Source organism: Mchenga conophoros, linkage group LG8 (assembly GCF_057382185.1).
Source record: "Mchenga conophoros isolate Kocher_MC1m ecotype Shallow Benthic linkage group LG8, M_conophoros_male_GT1.1, whole genome shotgun sequence".
NCBI lineage: Eukaryota > Metazoa > Chordata > Actinopteri > Cichliformes > Cichlidae > Mchenga > Mchenga conophoros.
In genome coordinates, this window is record NC_140533.1 from 30,379,137 (window position 1) to 30,391,661 (window position 12,525).

Here is a 12,525-nt window from a genome sequence, read left to right on the forward strand (position 1 = left end):
TCAAGGTCCTGAGGCCTGCAGACACTTCCTGTCTATGACTGAGGTCTGGGTTGTGCTTTGAAGATCGTTTTTTTCCTACAACACCTGAATGCACCACAGTCTGCTTAGCTTTCGTTTCTCTTCATCATCACACAAACATAAATGTGAGAAAGCTGCTTTCAAAGACACAGAGACATGAGGGAAAAATCAGCATTTAATGAGCCAGGAGCAGCCACGGCGGTCCTGAGCCTGCAGCTCTAACTCAGCATCAGCGCTTTCACTGCAGCTCCAGGCGCAGCTCGCACACAGCACACAGGTACTCTTCATTGTCCTCATCACAGTTCAGAGCTTCCTCATAAAACTCAGCAGCCTTCTTCCTGTCGCCCTCAGCTCTGGCCACCAGACCCAGCAGAGCGAGCGCCTGACCATCACGCCGCGTCTTTGTCAGACGTCTGTCAGCGATCTGCTTCAGTCTCTGCAAGAAAAAACATGGAGGAACAAAGAAAGATGGATTTCTGTGTATTTAAAGTAAGTGACTACTACATTCAGTGTCTCTCTGTGACCTGCACCCTGTAACCTGCACCCTGTGACCTGGACTCTGTGACCTCCATGTTGGGAAACAGCAGGGCTCCACCTTCTTCTCGTTCTTCTGCTTCTTCTTCTCAGCTGAAAAATATTAGAAGTTTCCACAAAGCCAGTTTTCTTCTGCTGTGGCTGAGTTTCTCCTTCTCTTCCAGGTAACTGGTGGAAGATGTTTGCAATACCCAGCAGCCCTCCAGCAGAAACCATGTGAACTGTGGTGATGTTTCACACTGGCTTTTCGACCTCAGTCTTCAGTCACACCAGGCTCTCACCAGATCTGACCTGGCCTAAACCCTCTGATCCCCCAACACCAGACGACTCGTGACCTGTGCTCACCTTAGCGCACTGTCTCCACTCATACTTGCAGGGTGGTAACAGCAGAGCCTGAAGAGGAAATAAGAAGACACCGAGATAAATCAAACCGACTTCATTTTTCTTGTAAACAAAGGGGCCCTAGCAAGAAACGTTTGGGAACCACTGTATTAGGTGGACCTCCAGCTGCTCGTGGGTATTAAAGCACACAGCATAACGAAGTGTGAAGCCATGACCTGAGAGTCTATGACAGCTCCTTTCAGCTGTGGTGGAAATGTAAAATAAATCTGACATTAACAGGCTGATGCTACAGTTCAGTGGAGTGTTGGAACAGTGCTCCGGCCTCCAGTAAGCCAGCTGCACATCACCAAGAGTCTGGGAAACTACACCCAACTCACCTGAGTGTAGTGGGCGATGGCTTCAGCCTCGGTTTTTTTGTTAAAGAAGAAAAAGTCACCGTAGCGCTGATGGACAGTCTGAAAAAGGCTTTTCTCCGACTCTGCTAGCTTCAAGCACTGCTGGAAAATCTCCTCAGCCCTGAGGAACCAGAAACGATGATGATGATGAATTTAGAGCCAAAAACAAAAGAGCGACTGCACTGCAGCTTTGCACAGACCAGTACCTGCTCAAATCCCTTTGCTCTGCATACAGCTGTGCCAGATCAGTCAATGCCAGGACAAAGGACGGCCTTATCTCCACAGCAACTTTAAGGTGATGGATACAACGACGCCTCCAGTACCGCACCGCTCCTGTGGGGCAAGAAATCAGGGTTAGATTTGAGCTGCGTTTATTGAACTGGACTGGAGACATGCTGTTTGTTACTCTGGTCGCTGTTGGGCCGGCGGCTCTGCTCTGCAATTTTCTTCATCTTGTAGCACAGAGCCAGCTGGTGGTGGATGAAAGGGGATTGATCGGCCCGCTTCAGTGCTCGCTCCAACATATCAATAGACTCATCCAGTCGATTCTGAAACACAGTGAAGGAGGTGAAACTCACAGGATCACCGCAGCATCTAAAGGCAACCACAGCCTTTGAGACCTGGCTCAGAGGAGAAGATTCAGTGAATTAAACAGACACAGGATAACCTCCCAGTCAAATAAGAATATGGTAAAATGAAACTTTAGAGGGGCGTGGCTTACTCGGCTTAAGTTGTTTTTTCAGAAGCCCGGGATCTTTTCAAGTGTAATTTTTTTCAGTTAGATGCCTGACTGACAACTGTATAAAACAATAACTACACACAATCAACAACAATATAAAATTATGCACAAAAGAAATTACGAATGTAAAAAAACCCGTGGTTTTATTTACCGTATATATGTTTATATATAAATATATACGGTGGCCCCTAGAGACAAAACACGTAACTCCAAACTCCAAAACACATTCCTAGCATGAACTGAACTTCCAAACAGAGCCTAGATCACTTAAATTACACAATTGAAAGCATGTGTGTATTGTTTGTGTATTTATACACAGGCACTCATATATATTCAAATAATTAAATAAAAAGTTCATTTACCTGTTATTACCACACACCAGATCTGGTTGTTGGTACTTGCTGGCTTGTGTAGCCACAAGATAACAAAAGCTCAACACTGCCCCCTAGCGTCCTGGAGCACTTCTGTTGCATTTGTACGTGTTTTGGAGTTTGTACGTGTTTTGTCTCTAGGGGCCACCGTAAATATAAATATACTTTTATTTATTCACTCCACATAAAATGTAATAAATAATATGTACATTTCAACTTTTAACTATTTAAATTTTCAGCTTTTTCCTTTTAAACAAATTTAAAGTGAAACAACACAAACACTGCAAACCACAACACAATTAAATATAAATTAAAATATGAAAACAGAAAGAACATGCACATTCTCTGTCATATGGGCCTGCATGAATAAACTTTCTGAATCCTTTATCATCTGCAACTGAAAATAGTTGTGGATGATTACTATACCTTTCTAATGTGACGTTGTGGTCCCTGCTCTCTCTCTCCCTCCCGCTCTGTTCCTGTGCTACTGAGTGTAACTATCGCCCCTCCCCCCTCTGCTCAGCGCAAAACACAAGGAGTGAGAGAGAGGGTGAGAGAAAGAAAAAACGGCTCGCGTCGTTCACGTCAAAGACCCGGCTCTAAGAGCCGTTTCGTTCGCGACCGACACATCACTAGAGACCAGAGGAGAGCTTAAGTTTGAGCAGGTACCAAAGCAAATCATTGGTACTGTACAAATAATATAAATATGACGAAAGATATCAGACTTGACCCATATTACGTTACTTGCTGTTCGAGTGAATCAACAAATGGTGAAATGAAAAGCCGAACAACAACAACGCTGCTTCTTTACAGAGTCTCAGCTCACATGTGTTTATTTCATATTTTCAGTTGTTTCCCTCCACAGCTAAACAAACTCTCTAAACCGGTTTCAGTCATGCACTGATGAACAAGAATGGACATGAGGAGCTTCTTTCAAAGAAAAAACTCAGATGTTATTTTATATATTATGCTTTGGATGTTGTTCAGTATATTTCTATGCAAAACAAGAGGAACTTCAACACACAGCAATATATTCACAGTTGAAACCAGATATTTACACTTTAGGGAGAAAAAATAAAAACATTATTTTACTGTACAACATCAATTTAGAGTAAACTTGTTTTGTTTTGTATAAATAAATGTTGAAATATATTTTGAATGAGTTAAATGTCAGAATAAAGAGAGACAGAGCTTCTATTTTTATCACTTTGATCAAATGTAGGAGTACATGTACACTAAGTTTGTTAATTAATAAGAAACTGCAGACGATTCCATCCTGAGCTGAAGAAGCTTCTGATTGGTCCGTAGAGTCCATGTGAGTAAACTGGTGGCACGGCTGTGGATGCATATAAGGCAAAACACAGAGCCTGTTTCTGTGACATGGGAACATCAAGAGATGTCAACCAAAACACCAGGAACAGAACTGTGGAGCTGCATAAGTGTGGCTCAGTTTGAATACAATTTGGTGCCATTTACAAGAAATACAGACAGTTTCTCTCTTTACTCTTAAAGTTAAGAAATTTAGGAACAGAGAGAGAGAGAGGGAACAAGAGCAGGTGAGTCACCTGTTAGTCACATGGTTGTTTGCCAAAACTCATCGGAACATGTATCCAGTACCGAGTGTAACTTTTTAGATACCATTTGTTATTTTTCAAATTCTATATTTATTAAGTTTTGCAGCTTGTTTGCACAACAAGGCTAAATAATTATATAAACTTTTCTGAATCTAAACAGTGGACTTTGGTAGAATTAAAAACAAGTGTAGTGCAGGTCTGTGATGATTTTTAGTGCTACTATCATCTAGTTCTGATTCTGTTTTGGTTAAGTCCTCAGTAGTCCTGATTTTGAACTGTTGTAGTCCTGTTTTAATTCCGGATCAGTTCTGGGTCTGGCTGAATCGGGGTTTAGTCCTCGTGTCTTGATACAGCCCTGGTTTGTTTTCCCTGCACATGTGATATATATTTTTTCCTATATGAAGTCATTCTTTTTTGAACCAAACTGAAAACACAGCCTAATAAATCTTTCAGTCATTTCTAAACCCCCCCTCGCACATGCATACCACCCTTTAGGGCTAAGCCCCGGGTGTATAAAATGCCTGGCTCCGCCTCTGCCCTGGAACAGAAGGACCTCGACTTTCTTTGTAATTTCTCTGTATGAAACAGTTATGATGATCTGTCTCTGGCTGCTTTTTATAGCAACACAATACTTTCAACTGAGCCCAAGACCGACCCTGCATGGTGGATGTCTTTGACAGATGAGTCTCCACTCAGACCTACCTGATTACGAAAGTGTTTTCCTATATAGCGGTTGACATGAGGATTATCAGGATCAGTTTTCAGTGCTTTATTCAACAGTTCCTCAGCTTCTTGGTATTCCTTATAGGCCCCCAGCTTCACAGCCAGCATGGACTGCAGGACTGCATCATCAGGGTTGATCTCCAGGGCCAAGCGAAGCTGTGTGATGGCCGGGGACTCTTCACCTTTCTTTAAGTTTTCCAAAGTCCTCTGCAGATAAGAAACCCATTAATGTACCCTGTTGAAATGTTCTTCTTTTAAACTGTCATTACTGAGTCTTCTGAAACGTACGCTGACACTGAACTGACGGATTCCTTTTCTGCTATTTACCATTCATTGAGTCTTCATACTTCCTATGAAACTGACCTGTTCTGTGCGAAAGAGGGCGATGGCGTAGCCGGCGTTCCACTCACTGTCGTGAGTCTGTACTTCAAGTGCTTTACAGAAACAGTCGATGGCTTTGGAAAGAGAAGACCTCGAAAACTTAAGATAGGTCCAGGCTTGTTCTCCGTACACCTCTGGAAGGAGCCTTGTTGAGGAACCAGTGGGATGGTTTGACTGTAATATAGAAGAACGTGTCAGAGATTCAGCAGCGTGTGCTCATAATGTTTGGGCTGGATGGTATACATACAGTTCAGTGACCCTTTATCTCATTGTGAAAACTGCTCAAAGAAGTCCTGCCGTTAATTAATGCTTCGATCTTAAATATGATCAACCTATCTCTAATAATCAGCTATGTACCACAGGCCTTCAAGCTGGCTGTAGTTAAACCTTTACTCAAAAAGCATCTCTAGACCCAGCAGTCTTAGCTAATTATAGGCCAATCTCCAACCTTCCTTTCATATCAAACATCCTTGAAAGAGTAGTTGTCAAACAGCTAACAGATCATCTGCAGAGGTTTATTTGAAGAGTTTCAGTCAGGTTTCAGAGCTCAGCACAGCACAGAAACAGCTTTAGTGAAGGTTACAAATGATCTTCTTATGGCCTCTGACAGTGGACTCATCTCTGTGCTTGTCCTGCTAGACCTCAGTGGGAAGGAAAAACTCCCTTTTAACAAGAAGAAACCTCCGGCAGAGCCGAAGAGGGGTGGGGTGAGAAAAGGAAGACAGGATAAAGACATGCTGAGGAAGAGAGACAGAGACTAATAACAAGGGTGATTCACTGCAGAGAGGTCTGTTAACACATAGTGAGTGAAGAAGAAACACCCAATGCATCATGGGAATCCCTGGCAGCCTATTGCAGCATAACTAAGGGAGGATTCAGGGTCACATGTTCCAGCCCTAACTATAAACAAGCCAGTTAAGGTAGTTCAGGCATCTGAGCAGGAAACCCTTTGAAGGCCTCCTGATGTAGCATCAGTTCTATTAGAAGGAGGTCCCAGGAAGGATTATATCTGGAAAGACCTCAGTGTCCCCCCACATGAGTTAGAGGAGGTTGTCTTAGATTGCTGCCCCTACGACCCAAACGAAATAAGCAGCAGAAATGGAGGATGGCTGGCTGGCTGGATGGACGGGTGCTGTACATACCAGGATGTCCTCAACTCTCTGGCAGTAGCTCTGTGACTGTGCGTAGTCTCCGGTGTGGTATTTCAGCCAGGCCATGTCTCCATATGTCACAATGAGCCGCCTCTCACTCTCATCACCATAACTCTCCCTGATGGTCTCCTCTGATTGGTTTAGAAGTGACAGCGCTTCCTCTCGTTGGTCCTGAAGATACCTGAGGACCAACAGGTCATCACAACTGATGTTAAGTAAGTTGTCAGATCTCGTGTCATCAGACTGCTCACCGCTGAGGAAACTGTACCTGACATAAGCCAAATAGCTGTAAGACCGAGTCACTGCCCCGCGCTGCCCGAGCTGAAGTTTTATGTGCTCCTGCAGTCGGGTGCTCAGGTTTTCCAGGTCCACGTCCTCCTTCTTCAGATCCCAGGTGAAGTGACACTGCAGCTGCTGCAGCCTGCTGAGCAGAGCGCTGCTACCTTCACTTTAAGAGAGTCACAAAGACAAAGCCTCTCAGCTCTGTGTTCATGTTCACACATGGTCTAAAAATGAGTCATTACAGAGCACAGACGTCCTGGAGAGCCCGGACCCTCCCATGGTGTCCAAACAGCATGTCAGTTTATCACAGCTGAAACAACCATCCTAACAACAGCACTTTTTATTTCAACACCTCTCCTGTTTAATACACGTTCAGAAAAACAGAGAGTCACAAACGTACATTAACTATTTTCCCCAGTCCCCAGTTCTCCATCTCCATAATGTCCTCCATTGCTACCACTGCTGCTTTCTTGGTGTTTCTGTCTTAAGCCAGTTTTTGGTGATGGCCTTCTTTGCTGCCAAAAGGAGAATCTGAGCCAGGTATCGATCCTTTACATCTACAGTGCCTGCCAAGTATCCAAGATACAAAAGAAGGCAGGTTCTGGGAATTATGTAACCTGATATGTCACAGACAGAAAATGTGTGTGTGGTTCATCCCATCCATCCCATCCACGCAGCCTCCAACATTGTTGTTGTGTATTGGTTTGTTTATTTTTAATCTTAGGTGTAATAAAGTAGCAAATTTGATTTTTCCAGATGAATTCTCTCCACTTTAATGACTGAGCTGTGTTCTTATGTTCTTTCCATGTTTCATACCACACCTCAGTGATTTCTTCACTCAGCTCTCTTTCCCATTTTACTTTAACATATACAGTTGATTCCTGTCTCGATTCCATCAAACATTCTTGGAATAACACTTTTATATGCCAGTATAATTATTTTTATAATAGGATGGATTTTGTCTTCCTTTATTTTTATGTTTTTATTAAAGTAATCGCTCACCTGTAAGTATCTGTAAAAATCCTTGTTTTTTAAGTTTTAATTCTTCAAAACTTTTAATTTCTCCTTTTTTGATTAATAAACAAATTGCTGTGATTCCCTTTTCATTCCAATTTTTAAAACCAAGATCCAATTTTCCTGGTCTAAATTCTTCATCGAAGGCTATCCATTTTAGCAAACCAAGCTCTTTGCCAATTCTCAACTCCTTTACTGTATCATACCATACATTTAATGTAAAGGATACTATCGGGTTCCTTTCTTGGTCTTTAGTTATGTATTCAGGGGTCTTTTTTATACCCATGTTTGTTTGGATTGGGCGATCGTGGCTCAAGAGTTGGAAGTTCGGCTTGTAATCGGAAGGTTGCCGGTTCGAGCCCCGGCTTGGACAGTCTCGGTCGTTGTGTCCTTGGGCAAGACACTTCACCCGTTGCCTACTGGTGGTGGTCAGAGGGCCCGGTGGCGCCAGTGTCCGGCAGCCTCGCCTCTGTCAGTGCGCCCCAGGGTGGCTGTGGCTACAATGTAGCTGCCATCACCAGTGTGTGGATGTGTGCGTGAATGGGTGGATGACTGGATATGTAAAGCGCTTTGGGGTCCTTAGGGACTAGAAAAGCGCTATATAAAAATACAGGCCATTTACCATTTAGAGAGATTTGATACATTGGATTGATTTTGTAGTGAACCCGAGCTTTGCCATGGTTAGGTACAGGAAGTCCCAGCTGACTCGATCGAAGGCTTTTTCTGTGTCTAAACTCATCAACGCAGCCAGCATCTTGTCTTTATGTATTTGGTGTATGATGTGTCCTTCTGATATTGTCTTGTGCCTGTCTGTTTTTAACGAAACCTGTCCCTCGGTGCTCTCTCTCTCCCGGCTGTTTATCCCGTTTTCCACGTTGTATCCTCTCGCTTGCAGGTCGTTAGCAGCCTCCTCTGCTTCGCCACACATTTTCACTCCATTTGGCCAGTGGACTCGCATCTTGCTGAGAGGAGTCTGGAAGCGGATGCCTTCTTTCTTTAATATCTTTTTGATATTCACGTACGCTTTACGTTCTTGCACCATTCTCGCCGAATAGTCGTGGTCAAAATAAACCCTGCTTCCGTCCAGAGTGACTATTTTCTTTTCCCATGCCTGTTTAACTTCCATCTCTTTGGTTGTGAATTGTTGGAAATTGACAACGACTGACCTCGGGGGGGAGACCGGCTGCCGGTTTTGAGGTTAACGCTCGGTGTGCGCGTTGAATCTGGAGGTTGATGTTAATATTAAGCTCCTCCCTGAGCCAGACTTCCAGAAACTGGGTCAGCGATTCTGCCTTAGATTCGGCTCCCTCTTGTATCCCGTAGATCCGCAGATTGTTACGTCTGGATCGCAGGTCCAAGTCATCCAATTTGGTCACCATCGATTTGTTCTGTCATTAGTTCTGTCAGGGTTTGATTGGCCTCGTGGCTCCACGTCTTCCGTGCGGGTCAGCGCAGCTTCTAATTTCCCTTCTTGTTCTTTAAGTTCTGTAGTCATGTTCTGAAACTGCTGGTCGATGTCTTCTTTGAATTTAGACAGTTCGTGTCTCATTTCTCATTTAATTTCTTCTTCGAATGTCGTGAAGTCTGATTTCAATTCGTTTTGGAGTGATTGAATTTGTTTGCTAATACAATCCAGTCCGTTTTGAAACGCGGCCATATTAGCTTCGGGTGCTAGCTTGTCCTTGTTGTTCGGGTGTTTTATGTCTTTACCTTGGGTGTCCGTAGTTCTTTTATTCTTTGCTTTGTTGTCCCTCTGCTCATCTTCCAAAGTTGTTTTGTCTCACGCTTTAATTTGTGTTTTAGCGGAGTTTATCTACTTGGCTTGCGGGAGCTCTGTACTTATGCGACCGTACTGCTCTACCGCCACACCAGAAGCCCTAACAACAGCACTTTACCATCCATGTCCAATATCTCACACCTTTGTCTGGACAGCAGCATGTATGTCCTTAACGACTTCAGGACATCATCTGTAAGTGTCACAGAGATGGCTTATGTATAAAGAAGTTTAATAGATGGTTCCAGCAGTTAAAATGTTCTTGCTTGTACATTTCTGTGGACAATATTGTAAAGGTGTGTTTAACTTGTCACAAAGAACAAGTTTTGTTACACCGCTATTATCGCGAGGTTTGGGCGTGATGACAGAGGCTGTGAGCCCACGTTTAATAATCACGCTAAGGAGTTCAGCGAGCTATCTGCGGGGGCCTGGTTGTTAAAGCACAAGTGTTACTTTTGATAGACTGAAGCACTTAAAGCGGGGCGATCGTGGCTCAAGAGTTGGGAGTACACCTTGTAATCGGAAGGTTGCCGGTTCATTGTGTCCTTGGGCAAGACACTTCACCCGTTGCCTACTGGTGGTGGTCAGAGGGCCCGGTGGCGCCAGTGTCCGGCAGCCTCGCCTCTGTCAGTGCGCCCCAGGGTGGCTGTGGCTACAATGTAGCTGCCATCACCAGTGTGTGAATGTGTGGATGACTGGATATGTAAAGCGCTTTGGGGTCCTTAGGGACGAGTAAAGCGCTATATAAATACAGGCCATTTACCATAAAGCCTTCGTGTTTTATGTTTGTAGTTTTCAATAAATGCAGCGAAGCGCCCGTCTTGAAGAAGCCGTGCCTGTGTTGTCATTTCGGAGTGACATCATCATCATTTCCTGTGCATGTTTGAGCTACAGGAAGCTTAACTCAACTCTAACAAAGAACTAAAATATTTATTATCATGGTTTAAATGAGAATTTCTGGACGACCGTCCCCTCTCAGACCCAAGAAGGAAAGTCTCCTCTCTGTCAGCAGGAGGATGGGTAACGAGCTGCCAGCAGCTCACACAGGCTTCCTCCTGAGCTCACGGCCCCTCCCACTACAGCTGGGAGGGGCCCAAGATGACGTTGTAAAATAATACTTCAAAATGAAAGCCGCACATGTGATATGACACTGAAGCTAGGTGTACATTACACATCAGACACACTGAGTTACATGTATGTGTTTAAATCTGTTACCTTGTGTCTGAGTAGCACCTTCAGACCAACACTCAGGTGAGTCTGCAGGCCGCTGCGTCACCTGTATGATGAGCACAGCGGCTTTGATCGCATTACTGTCCAAAGATGAGCGCGTGGAGGAGGACGTCACCACCACCCTCTGGAAGTACAGCTTCACTGTTAAAAACTGTTAATGTGACCATACTATCGGTGTTACTACCTTCTTCTTTCGCGGTCTCTGGAGCACATCATCTTCCTCCATCTTCTATCCCATCATCCTCCTCTGCATGTCCTCCTTCACTACGCCACCTCTGACTCTGAGCTGTCCCTTTGACGGCCTCGTGCCATTATATCTGAACATCTTCACCGTCTCCACCCATCACAGCAGGTCTCGCCTCCACCCTGCCTGCAGCCTCTTCCTCTCCTCTCTGTGGCCTCACGTTCTGCTCCTGGCAGCTTTGACGCATTTTACTAGAGTAATACTTCAGGTTTGAGTACTGTGAATGTTGTCGCTACACATTTACTGAGAAACAGTTGGTGACACCGACTGACAGAGACAACGATCACAGACATGTTCACAACCGACTTGCGGCCTATTTGAAACAGAGACGGAGAAAAGCAAACAAAAGCAACGTCGTAGGTGCGGCGGGCCGGACGGTGACTTCGCATCGCCGCGGTTCACGCATTCTCGGTCATCCAGGTGAGGAAACAAGACTGAAGAAGTCACCTGGATGACGAAACGTTTCGCCCAGGTGAACAGAATCCCCTGCGTGGGCTTTACTCTGCTCTCTGCAGATTTCACAGTAATCTGATTACACCCTGGATCCAGATCGACTGGGTTAAAGGTTAAAGGGAGGCCCTGAGCTGACTTCACTTTCCAATAAGTGATCGATAATCAGACTGATCGGAAGTCTCAAACACTCACCTCATGTTGCCCTCTTCCTCCTCAGAGGGAGCAAAGTGATGATGAGGATGAGGGAGAGCGTGAGCACCGAGTGACCGGTCCGTGCGCTCCGTCACAGAACGGAAACTTAACGTGAGGCCTTCACGGTCCTCTCTGAATGCATGTACAGCAGAGAGCTCAGCCGGGTGACGCAGACTCACACTTGTTCGTGTTACACAGTCATTTCCACGGGTGACACTCCCAGCGTGTCCCCTCTGACTCCATGCTCAGCCACTCTAACGTAGCTTATTTCAGGTGAACTGCAGCGCCAAGCGTCCTAAATGATGTGATGACGTGTGAAGGTGGCTCACAGGTAAGCTGCACAGCCTTGTTCACATGGACAGGTTTACATAAAGTTACGTGAAGCACAGGTGGAACATCTGGAAAGGAGTCACGTGCTCTGTAATCACAGACCTATGCCTGCAGGTCCATGAACACAAACAGGTGGCTGCAAGGGACAGAACTGTGTTTGGGACACTTCTGCTGCGTCCACACTAATCTGTGTCTCTGCACATGTCTGCAAAACTAGTTAAATCTCAGTTCATACGGAGGAGCAAATGTCATCATATAAGGAAGGATCACGTGGTTAAAAACTACTGTGGTTGACACATAAAGTTCATTTTTTTAAAAAGAGGCACGTGGACGTGATGTGAAACGTGACTTCAGAGGGGTCCTTGAAGGCAGCACGATGAGACGCCAAGTTTCGTTTCTGTGAACCAGCTGAGAGCCTCGAGCTCACTGATCAGCTGGTAATCTGTAACTGACTGATCTGGGATCAGTCAGTGGATTAGCCACTGACTGTGCTTAGAGTTAGAAATGTTTTTGTTTGTTTTTTAGTTGTTTAAAGCAAGAACTTCTTTGCTCAGTGTAACCATCTGTGTTTTGCAGTGTAAACTTGATGAATCAGAATCAGAATCAGAATACTTTATTGATCCCTGGGGGAAATTATTTTTTGTTACAGTGCTCCATTTTAAACCAACATTAAGACAAGACAGACAATACGCTAACTAAGAATAGTACAATATATACTGTAGCAGCAAACAGTGTGTTAAGTGGATGCGTTGTACAGGGAGCCACAGGCAGGAATGAT

General features: G+C 44.6%; 1 protein-coding gene across 2 annotated transcripts; it reads right to left on the reverse strand.

Annotated features, from left to right (window-relative positions):
- Window positions 1–123: 123 nt before the first annotated feature.
- LOC146569187 (interferon-induced protein with tetratricopeptide repeats 5-like) lies at window positions 124–11,536 on the reverse strand. Of its 2 annotated transcripts, none has more exons than XM_085285536.1 (10): window positions 11,418–11,536; window positions 6,497–6,676; window positions 6,220–6,409; window positions 5,060–5,251; window positions 4,676–4,903; window positions 1,696–1,837; window positions 1,496–1,622; window positions 1,272–1,410; window positions 898–945; window positions 124–454 (listed from the first exon to the last, which is right to left on the reverse strand). In XM_085285536.1, the coding sequence occupies exons 1-10, from the start codon at window positions 11,420–11,422 to the stop codon at window positions 257–259; spliced, it is 1,449 nt and encodes a 482-aa protein (XP_085141662.1). In that variant the 5' UTR covers window positions 11,423–11,536; the 3' UTR covers window positions 124–256. The 2 variants fall into 2 exon arrangements, with proteins under 2 accessions (XP_085141662.1, XP_085141661.1); XM_085285535.1 differs by lacking the exon at window positions 11,418–11,536 and adding an exon at window positions 10,713–11,128.
- Between the last annotated feature and the right edge of the window lie 989 nt (window positions 11,537–12,525).